The sequence below is a fragment of the Paralichthys olivaceus genome, chromosome 21, assembly GCF_024713975.1.
Source record: "Paralichthys olivaceus isolate ysfri-2021 chromosome 21, ASM2471397v2, whole genome shotgun sequence".
In the NCBI taxonomy this organism is placed as follows: Eukaryota; Metazoa; Chordata; class Actinopteri; order Pleuronectiformes; family Paralichthyidae; genus Paralichthys; species Paralichthys olivaceus.
In genome coordinates, this window is record NC_091113.1 from 10,491,660 (window position 1) to 10,510,323 (window position 18,664).

The 18,664-nt window shown below is 42.5% G+C and overlaps 1 protein-coding gene across 2 annotated transcripts; it reads left to right on the top strand.

Annotated features, from left to right (window-relative positions):
* The first annotated feature begins 6,731 nt into the window (after window positions 1–6,731).
* Window positions 6,732–18,296, top strand: LOC109627103 (uncharacterized). 2 transcript variants are annotated; one of them, XM_020083497.2, is made up of 12 exons: window positions 6,732–7,173; window positions 7,993–8,841; window positions 8,990–9,170; window positions 10,210–10,349; window positions 10,828–11,393; window positions 11,603–11,876; window positions 12,037–12,232; window positions 13,487–13,671; window positions 13,901–13,996; window positions 14,329–14,493; window positions 16,456–16,549; window positions 17,349–18,296. In XM_020083497.2, exons 2-12 carry the CDS (start codon window positions 8,016–8,018, stop codon window positions 17,410–17,412), a joined length of 2,787 nt encoding a protein of 928 aa, XP_019939056.2. In that variant the 5' UTR covers window positions 6,732–7,173; window positions 7,993–8,015; the 3' UTR covers window positions 17,413–18,296. The 2 variants fall into 2 exon arrangements, with proteins under 2 accessions (XP_019939056.2, XP_069373258.1); XM_069517157.1 differs by lacking the exon at window positions 6,732–7,173 and adding an exon at window positions 7,243–7,705.
* The last annotated feature ends 368 nt before the right edge of the window (window positions 18,297–18,664 follow it).

Here is an 18,664-nt window from a genome sequence, read left to right on the forward strand (position 1 = left end):
CACTTTCCTCCATTTTTGTGGATATATTTGTCTGGGTGAAAAGTGGGCCAGAACCTTCCCATGAGCCTCCACATGTAGACAGGAATTAGATTTATTACCCAGAGTGCCCCACTGGGGAACACTGTCCCCTGCCCTGTCTAGAGGAAGAATCAATGAAACGTGGAGGGGAGAGGGGAGGAGGGGAAAAGGGCAGCAAGACGAAGAGAAGGAACGGCTATTTCGGAAGGCAGCAACCCACGAGAGAGAGAGAGGGAGAGGGAGAGAGAACACAATTTAGAGAAAACGTGACAGGAGGGAAGCAAGAGGGCAGAGGTCTACAAGTTCTTTTCAATGCCTGGCTACAAGCACAGAGGAGCTACAGCTACAGGAAGAACAAGTTGTTTTCTGATTGTTTAGCCCTGAACATCAAGTGACGCCCACTCAGCTCCAACTCACACGTTGCACACGCAAAGTGCAGAAGAGATTCTCCCAATATCAAGAGTATCTGATTCTCTGAAGAATCACAGACACGATGTGATGAATCAAATCTCTTAATTTAATGCAGCATGAAGAGGAGACCCACACGGCTGTTCTCTGTCTCACTCTCAGAACGTCTCATCTGAAATACCCTCAGATGTAAAGTTGTCATACTTCCAGGTGTAAATCATGGCTTCCTTGATATTACTGCCTTTACATGTCAGTTATCAGCTGAATCTTCCTCACAGTTTTTGGGCAGAAAGTGAAACTGACACAGGCATCCCCATTTACTACTAAAACTAAAATAAAAAGCAGCTGTACTGAATATGATTAGCAATGGGTTATAATTAATCTGCAGGTCGTGTGAGTTGGTGTGACTTGAACATCACTGTGTTGGCTTTAGTCAGAAATCGCGCCTCCTCCATGTAAGTGGATGGGACAGCTCTTGACATTCAAATATTTTTTTGTTGTTATAAATTATAAATCATTTTTGGGTCATCCTAATCCCACTAATGTATGTCACTGTTTTGTTCACAGTTTTATTCTACTGCCACCTAGTCTTTGCTGGTTTGAATAAAATTTGAGTAGATGAGCAAAAATACTTGAAAGAAAGAAAGAAAAATATAATTTCATTAAAAGGTGTTTTCTGCTTTATTTTATTGCTGCCCAAAGAGAGGGTCTGAGCTGTTGTGCTATAACATAACCTTGGTTTTAATCTGTCCTGTTTGAGCCTATATTCAATCTGCTTTCTACGCACTTGTGTCACAACAGTGGATCTTCAATCCCTCTTAATTATCATGTCAGCACAGTCAGACTCAGCCATAAATCTCGAAGCTTAAACTTACGCTCACCTTCAGTTCGGTGCCCATCACCTCGTTCCTCAGTTATTGATAATCTATCAGACTCCCCTGTGTAATTTACTGAACTGACCACTGTGATTGATGATGTCACAAAAGCAATTTAATACCAGGCATCAGGACAAAGCATGAGTAGAATCAGTCTTGTGTGTCTATTCGTGTAAAGCAGTCACATGTTTACAGCCACGTTAGCCGTTCTGTCAGGTTGTGGGGACGCAGGGGGTAAGCTTAATGCTAGCATGGCCATGCTAACATGTTCACATTGAAGATGCTAAGATGCCGAGGTTTTGCATGTTCAAGCTTTATCATGTTCACCATCTTAGTTTGGTGCATTCAAATGCTAAATGTACTTACATCAAAAAAAAGTACACCTAGGGCTGATGGGTAAGTCTTCTGTTGTTTTTGCAGGTATTTAATCATAAACATAGACTGAATTTAAAGGATCGCCCCCTGGTGGCTGGCTGCAGTATAGGTCACAGTCCTCCATGCTAGTGGATGGGACACGGACTAAACTAAAATGTCAAAGTTGTTTTTCTCAAAATAGATTTCTATCATTTTAGATCCTTAACACACTGATGTTTGTTCAAGTGTGGCCTTAATTTATCATTTGATAAAAACAGAGTAAACTGTCACGATTGACAGTTGAGACTCACTTGGTCGAGCGTGTGTATCGGCGCTACCTCGCTTCTCCGACTCCACTCCACAATCTCTCTGTTAGACAATTCATCCAGAGGGAAACATCCCAAAAAACAAGGCATGTGGTTTAACGGTTTGACTTTAAAGGAGAATATTTCAATGGTCAAAGGTTTTACATCCTATTGAATACATGGCGATTATTTTATTAGATAAATAGCCTTATCAGTTTAGAAACCATTAAAATACATGTATCTTCTTTGACATATTTTTGGTTCTTTTAAAATGTCAGGCATTGCCATCTTGTTACAAAGCAAGGTCAACATATATACATATGTGTTTACATAGCCTATTGTAAACACATGATGGTGGCTGGTTTAATATGAGTGGCAGCCTTTGTTGACACAACTCATTGACAGCCTGGCAGAAACAGTGCGAGCGGCTCCTGACTCCTCTGTTTGTTCTTGCCATCTCTGATAGACTCATTCAGCAGCCACTCGATGTTCCCCCCCCACGAGCCGCCGTGCAACGCCACAGTAACAGATGGTTAGCGCGTGTTTGTGTACATACAGCATGTATGTAGGTCAGGTGCACCACAGTCGCCGGTTGCCATGGGAACTGGGTATCAAACATGACTGCAATCTCTCGGAGAAATCGAGTTGTGGCCAAGCTCCCCTGCTCTGGCACCTCTCATCCCCTCTCAGCGGTTAACCCTATTGGATTATCCCGCAGCTGATGTGGGAATATTTGCCGGGGAAAGTTAACATCATCAAAACAGGCTCACGCTGATCTGCAAGTGATAAGAAGAGAGACGAGGCATCCCTTTGAATCAATAATCCAACACACATCTGGTCAAACATAATCTGGAGATGCCTTTGCAGCCATTAACCTAAATATACTTTTTTTCATCCCTAAAACTCTGACCAGGCAGCATCATCTCTGCCTCACACTTGGTGTCTGTCTTGGATCTGCTCATGAATACGTGACCTTGACGATTCACAGGAAACACAAAGGGATTCTCCCTGCCTGTCTCTGCCTGTCTCCCTCCAGCAAACACACACACACACATACGCACACGCACACACATGCACTCTGTATGGTAATCGCACGTGATTGGATGCAGTGAGCTGGTGATGCATGTTGAATGCTGATGAGGTTCTTTGGGTGAAAAAAAAAAAGGAGAAGTGTTAGAAAGCTTCCTCTGTGCCTGCAAGACAGAGAGGAAGGAAAGGAGAGAGAGAGAGAGACGGTGGGGGGGGCAGCTCCCATCATTCATCAGTGTCAAACCCTGCCCTCACCCCTTGGTTAGACCATACACGTGTGTGCGATCACATATCGACACACTCAGGTGGAAAAATGTGAGTCGCTGTGATGCACTGCCGAACCCTTTCTTATAATCCATGGTCATTACACCTCTGAGAACAGCGACACACAAACACTCCAGTTACCATGGCCTCCCTCTCCGCTGCATTGTCCCATGGTTTCCTCTCCTGCTATGGACCTGCACACAAACCTGCTTTGTCCTCACACTGTCCCAGTTTTTATGTCTGTCCAAACTAATGAGGGGAAAAATTAACTCACGGCACATGCACCAGGGAAGCTTTTAGGGTCAGCAGCATGCAAAGCAATTTTTTGGTGTGAGATAGCTACAGACAGGGGCATTATGTATTTATGTACAGGAAGAACAAAAAAATCAGTGGCTGGCTGATTGTGGATCTGTGGTGACAACAATGTCAGGCCACATTGTTGAGGTCCGGGTCATATACAGTAAAATCTTACTGTATATCAACAAATCCCATGAAGAGAACAAAATCATCAATTACTTGATTTAACCAGTAATAACCATGATTTAGGTGAAAGGGATCTATCAGAAGAAATTGAATATTAAATAATCCTAGTGATGTTTTCACTCGGGTGTTTCATCTAAATTGTACAAATTGTTGTTTTCTTTAATCTAGAATTGGCCCTTTATATTTAAATACTTTATACTTACATCTCTATTCAGCTGCAACATGCGACTTCACCACTAGATGTCACTAAATTCTACACACTGAACCTTTAAGGGACTGTTGTGTCTTGGAGGAGGTATGTGCTTTAATAGTTTCAAAGGTTACAAATAACATTAAGTCTCAGGGTCTGAAGGAACAGCTGTGTTTCTGTATTTGTATCCATGAAAAAGTCCCTCAGTTTAAAAACCAGCAGAACTTCATGCTGCAGTGAGTGGAAATAGATTTTCAGCTGTAGGTGGTCTGGAGTGTGGGGCAGGAAGAACTGTCTCATTTGCCTGTGCCTGCGTTTGATCTGTCAAGAACTTGGTCCCACACTTTACACCAGGGGGTGAAAACATCCTCTTCAGCTTGCTGCTGCTGCAAACTGAGACTCATTGTGATGATGGAGTCAGAGATGAAGCTGGCAGCTTTCACTTCCAACACAATGACTCAACGCTCACATCCAGTCACTGTCACGCTCTTTCCCACAATCAAACGAGCAACATGACAGCTCACTCGTCTGAGATGAAACGTGCATCCAGTTGTGTTGTGCTGAGTTGGATGCTTTTTTTTTGCAGCACTGGTCTGCAGGCATTGTCTTTTGCTGATATAGGATACACCAAAGAAAACAGATCCATCGTCTGAAAATGTGGTAAGAAAATGCGGAGAAATTCTTCACTAGTTTGACTTTCACTTTTTTTGATTACACTGGAATTGGCGTAATAACGTGACTGATAAATAATTTTTCAGCTGAGGTCGAGGTCAATTCACCTTCTCCTCAAGTTACCTCGAAATATTGAATTGAAAGTCTAATTGACATACTAATGATTCTATTGGACAGACAAGCTCACATTAAATCTTCCAGTTAATTAAAATCAGCCCTTATGTTACTCTGAGTAAAACATCTCTCCATGTTAACTGCAGGGAAGAGTACTTTCCTCCCCACGAGCTGGTTAAACTGATGAATCAGATGCAATGACATCTAAGTAGTGAGTCAGAGGAACAGAACAAGCCAAATGAATTAGATGTACCTTGTCAATGGTGTTGTTGACTGGAAACGCAGAGCAGCGTTTGGACAGAAATTCAATTGGAACATTCAAAGACCAGCTCTGGCTGCAGTGCCAGCTTCGTACCGCGGGGCGCAAACAGAACGTGTGATTCATTAACATTTCAGCTGACCTTTTTTCTATGTCAAAACATATCCGCTCCCGTCAAAACAGCACCACACAAACACCAGAGTCTGACCACCAGAATATATCAGAGAGTTTTACCTCAGGCAACCTCACTTACTACAGGCTTTCTTGTTTTGCTTATTTTCCCCAGCTGACAATTTAATTTTGTCCACAGGCCTTCAGTGCTATAGAGCAAAACTCTCTCGTGCTTAGATGGCCATCTAGTGGTGCTAGGAGGAATTTATATACACTAACAATAGTGCTGAAGAAACTAACCAGATTATAACTGGTATACACCTCCACCGAGACAGTGAAACCACATTTAGATTGATCTAAGAGATTGAATTCTCCTCTGAAAAATCAATTAAATGTTGAAAAACTCAGAATGTTAAAAACAGTGAAAATTCCTGCATCCATCACATGATCCAGAACTGCACCAAAATCAGTTTTTTTCCTTGGGAGATGCCCAATTTCAAAGTTTCATGGAAATCAGTTACACTCAGTAGAGCGCATTCCTCGGCCCAACAGTCCCCTTACATTCGATCAAACTGCACCAAACTGAACACATGTATAATATATACACTCATATCAGACCAGTACATATGCCTGTAAAAATGTCCTATATCAAAATGTGGCAATATCAACCTTCATATATGATAGGAAATATGAGGCTTTATTCTGAAAATCCAAACACAATAAGTTATCAGTTTATGTCTTTTTTAAAGTCGATGTAAGAATATGAAAAAAATGCTCATAATCTAAGTCTAGAGGAACACTTTACCCAAAGAAATAAATAATTGTACATAGAGAATAGCACAAATGAATGAGAAGCAACTAAGAAGTATGTAAAAGTTTAGTTAAAGAGTCGTTTTTAGAAAATAAAAAGAAATATATGAAAAAAATTACTGTTCCTTAAAAATGAAATAAGTTTCAAATCTTTATTTAAAAAACTGGAAAATCTGAGTTTTTACAATTTCATCACACTGTATTTTCCCTGACCACAGACTTGTCCTTGCTCTATTTTTATAGTGGGTCCATGGAGAACAGAAATGAAACTCTGGACCCACTGACTGAGGAAAAGCGAAGTAAACTGCTCAAGTTTTCTGTGGTCAAATTTAAATCTAATTATTCTACTGGAAGCTCAATGGATGCAGGAGTGGGCTTATGAGATAATTTCTGTACAGAATAGGATTTCAAGTCAGACTTTTCATTTTCTAAACTTTTTGAAGAACACAATGAGCTTGAACAAGGAACAATTTTCAAAATACATGTAGTGATGTGTGACTTTGATCAAAATTATAGTTGAATCAGAAGTTGTACACAGATGATGGCATGATAGGTCAAGTGATCGCCTATCGGCTCGATCAGGACACAAACCATACCTCAGACGGTCTGAGGTGCTTCTGGGCTGTACATTTTGAATTTGAACGGGTCATTGCAGGTCGAATACAAACTTTTACCCCCCACGTTTGCAGGAATGTTTCGAATTCTGAACAAAAAGTGACAGGCCTCGTGAAAACTGTGGCCCCACGTTCAGAAAACTCCTCCATCCGCCCCTGAGGAGCTGTAACCTGCGCTGGGCGGGACTTTCATTGATGTGAACCCCCCTCTCTCCTGTTTCACACAGTGGGGTCAGGGGCCCCCTTCAGGTCTTTACGAGGCCCCTGGGGAGGAACTCTAAAGACACAGTACTCTGAAAACACAACGCAGCAGTTTTTACAGTATTCAAAAAACTTTCGGTACAAGCAATGTCGCCTGGTCCCTCCATGTTGTGATACTTCTTGCAGTTCTTTTCTGGAGCTCTGCCGGTGTGTGTCGTTCAGCTGTGGCCGTGTGACGGGAGAGCCGAGCCGGGGAGAAAACAGAGGAGCCTCCCTGGCAGGCATCACCCCCCCTCAGTCAGTCTGACCGCCCACAGGCCGGGGGAGCCGGGGGGCGGGAGGAAGAAGCGCTGCTTTGTGAATGAGGGGAGAGGCGGAGGACTGGAAACTAACTTTAACAACATTATCCCCGCGACGGGTGGACATTTTGACACCGAGCGGTTCGACGGAGGAGCGGGAGCACACGGTAAGTGACGCCGTGTTAGAGGAGCCAGAGCCCGGGGGCTGAGAGGAAGCACATTGACAGGGTCTCTCTGTTTCATTTCCCGACGGGAGAGATGCACACAGGAGCGTCACCGTGACTGGAATAACTGTGCAGACACGGGGGGAGATTTCAAGGCTGAATTGAACTCTACGTGCTGTTTATTAGCAACTTGACGCGGTTTTCTTGATCTGTCGCCTAAAGCTAACGCCGCCTGTTAAAGCCTCATGTTGTGGCTAATGTCCAGTGTTTGATTCGGAGATGACACCGGGTTAAATCTCAACAGATGCTCATGTTAACCCCTGATAAACTCCTCGCTTCTCTCCATTTAATGTCGCTGAAGCCTTTCTCTTGTTTCTCTGATTCTCTGTTTCATTCAAAAGTTTCCGTTTTGTGTTTCGCAACATTTCATGACTCATGCTGAAGACACCCCAAAAAAAAAAAAAAAAAAACTCATAGAAGACTCATTCATCATGTTGTGATGGTTTTTTCCTCTTTCCCCCAGGGACTGTGATCTGTGAGTGGTCAACATTACTTCTAATTCATTGATTTATCATTTGGTCTGTTAATTTTAGAAAATGTGAAAATTGTCATCATTATTTGCTACAGTTCAGGTTTACATTAGTATGACCAACTGAATCATGTAAGAGTATGTTTAAAATCTTTTCAAGACTTAGAAAAGCAGCATATGTTATCACTTCAGAAGCTGGAACCAGAGAATTTGATCAACTTAGTAATTGATCAGTTGATCATTGCAGCTATAGGAATGCAACTGATTGTGATTTTGTTCTACCCCCTGTTCAGGCTTTTCAGAGGATCTGTAAACCATGGCAATGGGTTTTGCCTGCGTGGCCTGTCTCTGCCTGGTGGTGGCGATAGTTAGGGGTGAACCCTGCCTCATCATCAGTGAGATCAATGCCGACAACCCGAGACTGGACACCACTGAGTTTGTGGAGCTGTATCACACCAGTGGACAACGTGCTTCGCTGGAAGGCTACACACTTGTCTTCTATAACGGGAATGGAAATGTAGCCTACAAGGTGCTGGATCTCAAAGGCCACAGTACAGACGACAGAGGTTTCTTCCTGGTGGGCTCAGTGGACATGCTGCCCAAACCTGCCATCCTCCTGCCTCCCAATACAGTCCAGAACGGCCCAGACGCCATCGTCCTCTACCACACACCTGCTGCTCGCTACAGTGAGAAGATGAACGTCACGGCTGTCGGGATGGTGGATGCCGTCGTGTACATGACTCGCCGTACTGGGGGTGCAGAGTTCCTCGCTGAAATGCTGACACCTGGAGAGCCCGCCTTCGTCGAGGACGAGACAACACTTGAGGGGGATGAGTCAATCGAGAGGTGCCTACTGTCAGAAGACAGGTGGGGCTTTCAGGTGTCCACGCCATCCCCAGGTCAGCGAAACAACTGCACCCCGCCTGCTGCCCCACTAACCAGTCCTGTCATCACTGAGCTGAAGCTGGGAGGAGGGCAGGTGGAAGGGTTTGTGGAGCTAACAGATGCCCCAGCTGCAGGTCCTCTGGTGCTGGTGGTGTGGGATGGGAAAACAGACAGGGTCAGTGTGAGTCTGGATGTGAATGTGGAGACCTCCAGGAACCTGCTGATCTCCATGACGATAGAGAAGAACTACATGAAAGGTCAGTGTGTTGTCAGTCGTCATTATCTTGTTCACTGTAGCTTTTCAGTGCATGAGGAAGTCAACCAATGACTCTTGGTCAATTTGTATTCATTCATTCTCTTTCGTTTTATCCTAAATTCTTTGTTCCTCTTATGATTTCTTGTCAGGAGATGAGTCTGGGGCAGTAGCCGTTTACAGCGGCAGAGCCTCAGACTTCCCTGTGGGCAGTCCGCTAAGTCAGATACAGCCTTTAGATGCATTTGTATTTGCCGGACCTGGAAACAAGCCAAGCGCCAACCTCACTGAGACTCTCATCCCCGGCAGACAGCCGTACCAACTCAGCAACAGGTAAGAAACTATGATCCTATTCCACTGCTATTAAACTGCACGGATTAGACTGGAGTACATGCAAGAAGTAGAATTAACCAACACTTGTTTGGTGAAACTTGTGATTCTTGATGTGACCATCAGTAAAGGCCAGCTTGCGATTGTTGTTCCTCTTTGCTCATCCTCTTTTCCTGTGTTTAGACAGTGTCATCACAGTGGAGAAGTAGATCTTACACTGACTCAGAGACCCAAGAAACACAAGACACTATATTACATAACACACATTAACACTATACATTATGATACACAGTATTAGAGATTTAAAGCTACGCTAACAGCTCCGTGAGGCTGTGTGTAGATGCAGTTGTGCTTTGAGCAAAGTGCTATTACAACAATAACCTGACTTGACTTGATGCTTGTGCTAGAGGACGTTTCAGAGGATTGTCATAGTTTCTACAGTTCATCCTAAAGGGGGCCCGAACAATCGTACCAAATTCTGTGGCAACCCATAGATGTTGAGAGACTGTAGATCACAGCATTAGTTAGGTTTGACCTATAGGTGGCACTAGAGGAAAAGTCTGGGAATCTGAAGTAGTGACAATTCATCCTTAAGGCGTTAAAGATATTTTTTTCACTATAAACCAAAAATGTTAGACTGCTGCTGACACTAGAAGAACAGTTTGGTGATCACTGAAGTCAGGATGAGCCACAAATGTGTGTTGAATGAACTTTATTCTGAAACAAACTGCCATACCACTAGATTTAAGAGACTATTTAAACTTAGTATCAAGATCCCTATGCAAAATGTGAATGTATCATCCAACACTAATCAACTGTTTTCTTAGAACCACCAGGGCTGTGCAATATGACCAAAATCTCATATCCCCATATAGGTCATTTTCAATCCAGATTACAATACATATCACAATCGTGAATAAATGGACATTTTTTATAAATTTAATGTAAATTTTACTGTGTTGTTTTCTTACTGGAAGAACGCAAAAATTCTTTAGGATCTGTTTGTGAGGGTTGTTTCTTAATGATTTTATTATTTTGTCAGTTTGAGAGAAGGAGGTTTCGACCTGAGTCGTTGTGGTGTGGCGTCATGGCCCAGAGATCCCGGTGTCTTCTGGGAGGCTCCGCAAACCCCTGGGCTGCCCAACCAGTGCCCCTGGCCAAAGATCTGCCCTCACAGTATTGGTGAGTGTTGGAATGACGCTTTAATTCTCTTATCTCCAGATTTTCCTTTAATTTGCTGTTAATACAAAGTTTACAGTGAAAATAAATTCATCCTGACTTCTGTATGCAGACCAGAAGCCTGTCTGTGAGGTGTTAAGATAAATTTGTGCTGTTTCCTGTTGTGCGTGTGTGTACTTAACGCCCCCAAAGGCCAGAACTTAAAAACCTAAATTTAAATGTTTTGGTATAAATGGTTTTTGGTATAAAATTTGTTAATTAGCAAGCTGCAGGGGAGCTGGTAGGCCTTTTTGTTACCTTTTGAAACAGTCAAGTTAGCTTTTTCCCTCTGTTTCCAGTCATCATGTCAAGCTAAGCTAACCAACTACTGCGTGTGTCTTCATATTGCCATATCTTCTTAAGAAGGCGAATAAGTGAATTCCTCAAAATGTCACGGTATTCCTTTAACCGCATCTAAGAAATGTCCTCTTTTATGCTCTAGTAAATCCAGGAGGTGCAGACTCACAGCCTCACCTCCCACCATGGGGGAACAGCGACTTCCTCATCAATGAGCTTAACACTGATACACCAGGCGCAGCTGAGGATGGCGAGTACATCGAGCTTTGGCACCCGTCAGGTCGTCGAGTATCGCTGCAGGGAATCTGGATATTGCTGTTCAGTGTACAGATCAGCAAACCCTACCGGGAGATCAGCCTGAGTGGACACTTCACTACTTCTAAGGGCTACTTTCTGCTGGGCAGTGATAGGTTGGTGCCGGCTCCATCGCTTCGCCTGCCGCCCAACACCATCCAGAACGGGCCAGACGCTGTGGCTCTCTACCGCAGCCCATATGGCCCACCGTCGGCCATGCAGAGGGGGATTCCCACTAAAGGCCTACTGGATGCAGTGGTGTACCGGCAGAGAGGCTCAGATAAAGAGGCACACGAGCTGAGCAACGCTCTGACCCCAGGACAGCTGCCTCTGTTGGAGGATCCAGAGGTTCTGCCTGGTGATGAGTCTCTCAGCCGCTGTCGAGGCCTTTACCCCCATGACCTATCTGCTTTTTCAGTGAGTAAAAACACAAGAGATCTCAAAGACAGTCAGTTCCGACAAACTCTGCTTTTACATAAAGGCAGAAGCAAAACAAACAATTTTCATTTATAAATCCCCTTTTGCCGGGACAGAGACAGAAAGTCAAACTTTCTTTCTGTCTTCTTTTTAACTCTGTCTGATAACAAGTATTCTTCAAGTTGGTAAAAGACATGCATCTGTCATAGGTGGCTCCACCTACCCCTCTAAGGGAGAATAGCTGCCCCCGCCCGCCTCCAGCCCCTGAAGGTGTGGTCATCAGTGAGGTGGCCAGCTGCCACTGGACCAATCACAGCCAGCAGAGGGCCTTTGTGGAGCTGCATGGACCCCCCATGACAGACCTGCGAGGCCTGGTGCTCTCTGTGTTTGACCAGGAGAGCAGTGGGACCGTCATCGCCCTTCCTCTGACTGGATCGATTGATCAAGATGGATTCTACATTGTTGGAAATGTCACTGGAGCAGGTGAGGGTAGTGGGAGACATTGTCATTGAAGGATAGATGACTGATGTAAAAGAAAAATTATCTTTCCTAGCTCCCTGTTCACAATCATGTCTCTGTCTTCTTATCTTCTCGTCTCTACCACCTCTCACCGTGCTCCTTCACTCCTCTCTGTCCTGCATAGATCAGACTTTCCCGCAGGGCTCTACGGTGCCGGTACGAGGGGCGGTAGTCCTGTGCTATGACCTGTTCAGTGTCTGCAGAGCTGGCACGGCTCTGACCAACTCCAGTCTCAGAGACGTGATCGTGTTCAGTGAAAACCAGCAGCTGCTCTCCTCTCTGTCCACCACCAGAGGGAGACAAGTCATTCCAGCCCTCAGGTAAACACAGCAAAATCAACAGCAAAAGTTTTACATGATTGAACTTTGAAACCAATTATTAGGTTATAGACCCTGGTTTAAAGACCGTGTGCTGTATAATCTTAGGAGGAAAGGCACATGTGTTACTAATAACAGTGATGATGGTTCATTGCTTTTACAGTGACCCCATGGCAATTAGCCAATCCCAGGAGCCTGAAGCAGCTAAATAAAATACAGCCATCATTCTTTGTTGCCAAAGTGATATATCAGGAACAAACATGCATTTGTACGCAAGGATGACTTGATGAGAATTAGGTGGTCAAAAGTCACAAAACAACGACTTCTAGAAAGCCAAATGTGTCACAAATGTTCACTAACACTCACCGATTAATTGATAAGATCTGTTGGTCAAAGGTCAAGGTCATGGTGGTCTCATAAAGTATTATAAATTATAAATAAATAATAAGTATTAAAAGACGTTTTTGGCTTCTTGTACATGACTTCTCAAAAGTGGTTTGAGGGAATTTCTTTAATATTTGACCATCAAAGATGAACTGATTCATCAAAGATAAACTGATTCAATTTCAGTGGTCAACGATCACAGTGACCTCAGAGTTTTGTGGATATAATATGTCAAGAACATACTGCAGGGTGGTAATTCTGGTAATATTTAGACCTGGGATGTCACTGTCTTTTTCTGTCTTTAAAAGTTGTTTTGTAGGCACTGTTGCCTCCATTATCATAATAATTCAATACACTTAACATAAATAAATTAGCCATAAAAAAACGTTGCTGCAAAAACAGCAGAAAAAAAAGTCTTACACTGCAAATACCACATGTATAATGAGACAGGATTTTGAGGATCAGCTCAGCAGATGATCAGGTTTATGAATCAATTGATCTGCCTTATGTTAATCAATTTAAGCAAAAGGCTGAACTGAGTGGAACAAAATAACATTTATAAAGCGGGAAATGTTGGTGGGAAATGGTTAAATCAGTCACAATTAACGGAGGATGTGTCGGGGGTTTTAACACTCATTAGCATTTCCTTTTTCATGGTGGGCAAAGCACGGCCTGTTTAGGCCACAGCACTACTCATATTCCGTTACTGCAGCTCAGCTCACACTTTGTATTTGATTTAACTTCAGCAAGCAGCAGTTTAAATCTCTATATATAAAATCAGATATGTAAACATACAGTCATTCTAGTTATCCTTGCTTTTTAATCGTCGGCATCATTATAATGTGAATTCATACATTTCACATGTGTGTGCAGGTCAGTGGAGGATGGTACCGTCTCGCTCAGCCGCTGTTCGTGCTGTGAGGTGAGAAGCCCCTCCTCCTGGACAAGCTCCTCCCCAACACCCCACAGCACCAACCTCTGCCCGAGCCCCGCCTTCTCTAGTCATATTGACCTTTGCCTCGGACCCCTGTCCAGTGACTGGCAGGAGCAATCAGGAGGTGAGGCGTCAGACATTAACAAAACATAAATATACAGGCAATGTAAAACAGAACAACGTCAAAGGTGAACGATATTTAATCCCAACACAGGAACATTCTTTATCAAAAATGTTCTTGTCTTTTGTTTGTCAAAAATCTGAATTCTGCCAATATTTTTTTTACTCTCCTGGTTATGACATGATAAATATGCCTGTGTGCAAGTTGACAGCTGCTCGTGTGTTTTCCACAGACTGCAGTAGTCTGATTCAGGGGAAGAGGGTCGCTGAGGTGGCCAACTACCTGGAGAAGAGGTGTCACTGTGGCATTTCTGCCTTGTATCTCCAAGGTGAGGCGCTTTCACTCGCTTTGAACTGGAAACCGGTTTTAAATGTAACGATTCACAGCCTCATCCCTGAGACTTGTGTTCTGTGTTCAAGAAGTTGCTGTGAAAAGGTTTCATGATCTGAAATCATCAATTAATAACTAAATAAATGTCATCATCAGACGAAGAGACACATGCAGGACTGTGTCCCGCCACATTAGGGGGTGTTATAAAATAATCGTTCATTAATTGTAATCGAGGTAAAAGTTTGAAATAATGGTGATATTGTTTTCAAACGACGGTGAACTGAGTTGTGTGTAGGTAATGAAACACTTGTCTGTCTGTTCTTGTTCAAGGAGCAAACTTCTCCTGTGTGTCTGGTTGGCTGCGAGTGTGGGGGAACATCCAGGCTCTGTCAGACCATCAGAAGGCCCTCATCATCCAGACATCGCACATGAATCCCTCATCGGTTCAGGGAGACGTCTGTTCTTCTCCAACCACGGACCGCTACACAAGCACAGGTTAGCACCTCCTGGACACATCACAATTGAAACGTACATCAGAGTGATAGTTAACTAATGTGACAGAAACATTTGGTTCATGTCCCATCCACTAACATGGAGGATCATGACCTACACTGCAGCCAGCCACCAAGGGGGGGGAACTGTCATGTCATTAATTTTAATGTAAAGCCAATGATTCATTTAGAAGAATTGAGAAATATATAAGAAAATATAATGGTGAATTATAGGACATTTATGTATGTGAAATCATTAACAATTAATAGACCACATCAATGTCTTCACGTCGACGTTTCAAAGAATGGTGAACAGGTTTTCAGCTTGTAGCTCCTGACTTTGTGAGCTGTAATTACTGTAAGTGAACCGCGCTCTTCTGTTGGGAGTAATTCCAACTCTTGTAAAGCAGGGACAGGAACATTTATAGGGAACCATAATTAAGCCCTTTTTTGAGATAAACTCTTAGCTGGCAGACCTGAGATTACTTAAACATATACCTGGTGTACAAATGGTCCCTTGCAGCTGTATTGAAAATGTATGAAGTTGTTGCTCATGCAAACAAACCTCTCCTACGAGTGTTGCTCAACCTTAAAACCGCACAAATGGTTGTGATGTATTCGTTATCACTAAGATCTGACCACTGTCTCAAATGTCACTAGGAAACAAGATGAGGTCATCTTCAGTATTTGTTCACATTGTAATAATAGCATCTCTCAATGACACCATCATGACTGCAACAGAAGATCTGCAACAGGCTGCACTCTTATATTTCCTCGATAATTTTATCGCTGTGAAACCAGGTATGATGGTGATGATACTAAGTCCTCCTGTTACATCAAATGTTGGACTGGTACAGTTTTGAATAGTGAATGTGAAATACACTATTTGTACCCAGATGTTAAAATATATCTGCTATCTAATAACGTTTGTCTGTGGCTCATATATCTAGATTACCGTTCATCTTATCTGCTTCATACTTGGCATGTGTAGAGTTAAGCACCCAGGGAAGTGCAGTGGGGAATTTGGACACGTGATACATTCAATATTCTAAAAAACTTTGATTAAACAGATGAACAGCGCTCTGTAGCAGCGGCAACTGGGATTCATCAACAGAAGTGACATTGCCAATCTCGAAAACAGCACTATCACAACATAAACATCAGATTCTCCGGCTCGGGGCTCTGCGTACTTAGCCAAGCTTCACTAAACTTTGAGTACACAGGTTAATTGCTCCATGTGCAGCAGCAGTGGTGAGGTTTCAGTCCCGCAGCAGGTCTTTACCTGCAGCAGAACAATTACTGTAGGTAACTTTAACAGTTTCAGAAAGAAAGCTGCAACTGGCATCACCACAGGGGAAATGGAACAGTCTATTCCAAACAGACAGGCACCGCACCATGGGCACTGCACCGGTTTAAATAAAGAAGAATTGATTGATTTGGTGCTTTGTTAGGTCTTGACAGGCTGATCAGCACAAACACACCAGGCACTGAGAGAATATTAGAGCCTTTTATGTTGAAATGTGTCACAAACATTGTTCTGAAATCTGAATTGGTTATTTTCACTGTTGAACAGTCGTCTGCATGGATTTACAATCTGTGCTTGCTTGTCACGATCTAAACAATTACATTTACAATTACTCTTTTTTGTATAGTACATCCACTTCGTTAAATGCCTTTAGTCCTGGAATCCCCTTATTTTTATCTCAATTTGTGTAGTGGTTTGTGTCTTGTTAATTGTATGTTTGGCATCGAGGAGGAGGACTGTGCCACAATTTCATTGTGCTAGTGTACGAAGTACGACTGTGCAATGACAATAAAGTCTTTTGAATTTGAATTGAATTTGTGCAAATAGACAAAGGGGCTCGTGGATTTGAAAGCAAACTAAATCTCTTCATCTTTAAATTATTGTTTTTAAAGTTATCATTGTGTTCATAAAGTGTAACTGAGCTTTTATCTCTCTCCTTAGCATCAACCCTGGGTTTACAGATTGGACTGATAATAGCAGTGCTGCTGCTGCTGGGACTAGGAGCTGCTCTGTTCACGTATTTCTACAGGAGGAGGTGAGCACTGTTATTCGCATCATTCTCCTTATCTCTCTCTTCTCTGCTCAATGTGCACACTGATGACAGATATTGATAATTACCTCTTTATACAATGACCATGACGACAACATTTAATTTCCATGTTTTTTACTGGAAATCTTCACAAAGCAAGATACAGTGTTACTTCTCTCTGAGGGTGTGTTTCTTTTGTTGATAGAAAAGCCTTGGGCTGTGAAAGTAAAGGTTTAAGGAAGGCATATGGTCTACAATCATGATAGATATAGATGTGTGTACAATGTATGAATGATGTGTAAAATGTAATATAACTGGAATGGGACAAATGAGTCCATACCTCCACCAAGGCCCCCCGGTCCCCTTATGAAACCACATCCCTGTTTTTTTTTAATAGGATCCATTCATTATTCTCAGAGAGATCTATGAAAATATTCAAAAACATGCTATCTAGCAATGTTAAACAAATGGAAAAAATATTCCTTGATCCACCTATTGTTGACTAAATTGTCATGGGTTCCCCGCTGACCCATACCTCATCTTTCCACCAAGTTTCCTGGTGATCTGTCCTGTAGTTTTAATGCCATCTTACAAACAAACCAACCTTTCCTGGGTTTTTCTGTGCGTCCTTACAAGTTACTTCTCTGGTGGGAGTCATCGTTGTCCATCTGTCCATCCATCAAAAACGAGATGGAGGGAATTAATTATTTCTTGTCTCAACATTTTATACCAATGTGTAAATACAGGAGGAGTAAATACATGTGTGAGATTCAGATTTAACATCTGTTCTTGTCCCTTTTCTCAGGCGTCCTCTGGATTACTACACCATGGAGCTGAGTGAACACGCAGAGGGACTGTCAGATCTATAATCCAGGCTTCGAATCATTGTGTGCCTGCTTCTGGGAGTGTTGGTGTGTGAGAGGACCTCAGCAGAGAGAGAGAGAGAGAGAGAGAGAGACGGGGGTAATAATCAGACCTTTCGTAACTGATCGCGTGGTTGTTTGGAAACAATATTGCACCACAAGTGTCCTTCTCCTCGTCTCTGGGAGATCACTGATGAAAAGGAGTAGTGTGGCTGCACCCAGTGTGTGACCTGTGATATTTTATAGCACCGGTGACACACTAACATAAAAATCAGGCAGCCTGCGTGTTGAATTTGAAAACATGACATCTTATTGAGTTGCCTTTGAACTTTGCTGGTTAACTACTTTTAAAGGAAAATGAAGATATAAGGGAGGCATTTTAAAATACTTGAGTCCTTACTGGTCATTTTTATTGACTTGTTTGTCACTGTGCTAGAAAAGCGTGTATATTACAAAATGTATGCTCTTGATTTATGCAGGAAGCTCTTTCAACTTAATGAACTTCGCCATTGTCACATTCTCATCTGGTACTACAGTGTCTTAACAACAGGTTTTATTTTTTTTTAAAAAGATAATCTTTGTTTAAGCTCACGTTTATTCTTTAAAATGAGTCGATTACCTGCTTTACTTTGCTGCTTCATGCTCTACTTGTCCAGTTCGAGTCTCACTGACTGTCTTTTAAATGTGATTATGTGTAGCTAACTTGTTGATGAGCGTCTGTAACCACTTATGAATGCTTTCTTAAAGCAAACTGTTTACATTTTTTAGAGTGAAAATTAAGGGAAAAAAAGGATGTGAGAAGTGATTTTCTGAATGAAGAGTATTAGTTGTCAGAGATATGAAACTGCTTTGTGTTGAGGGGCAAGAATAAAACAAGCTATTTTATGTTACACTTGTGTTGAAGTGGTGTAGAAACCTCTGCTGTGCCTTTGACGTGCATGTGATTTGATCAGCTGATTCCTCGTTTCTCAGAGGGAGCTTGCAGCCATAATTATGTAAGTGTTCTCAGGAGGCAGCGATTTATCACCAATCTGAAAATATAGAAAGATTTCAAAATTTAGTTTGATTCCTTTTTTATAATCCTAAAAATGAGGGTTTAAAATAATGACATTGCTAAGACAAGTGCCATGAAATAAATATAAATGCTTGGAGATGCTCTATTACTGATGTTACTTGTCTGCAGATGCACAGACTTTGTTTTGTTTGTTTGTTTGTTTTAAATACCCAGGTGAGGGGATTTTTCTCCTCAGTACCATTT

Excerpts from the sequence above, each read along its gene's own strand:
- LOC109627103 (XM_020083497.2), top strand. The coding sequence starts at position 8,016 with ATGGCAATGGGTTTTGCCTGCGTGGCCTGTCTCTGCCTGGTGGTGGCG. Across the intron at positions 10,350-10,827 it reads GATCTGCCCTCACAGTATTG|TAAATCCAGGAGGTGCAGAC; the intron begins GTGAGTGTTGGA and ends TTTATGCTCTAG. Across the intron at positions 16,550-17,348 it reads ACGTATTTCTACAGGAGGAG|GCGTCCTCTGGATTACTACA; the intron begins GTGAGCACTGTT and ends CCCTTTTCTCAG.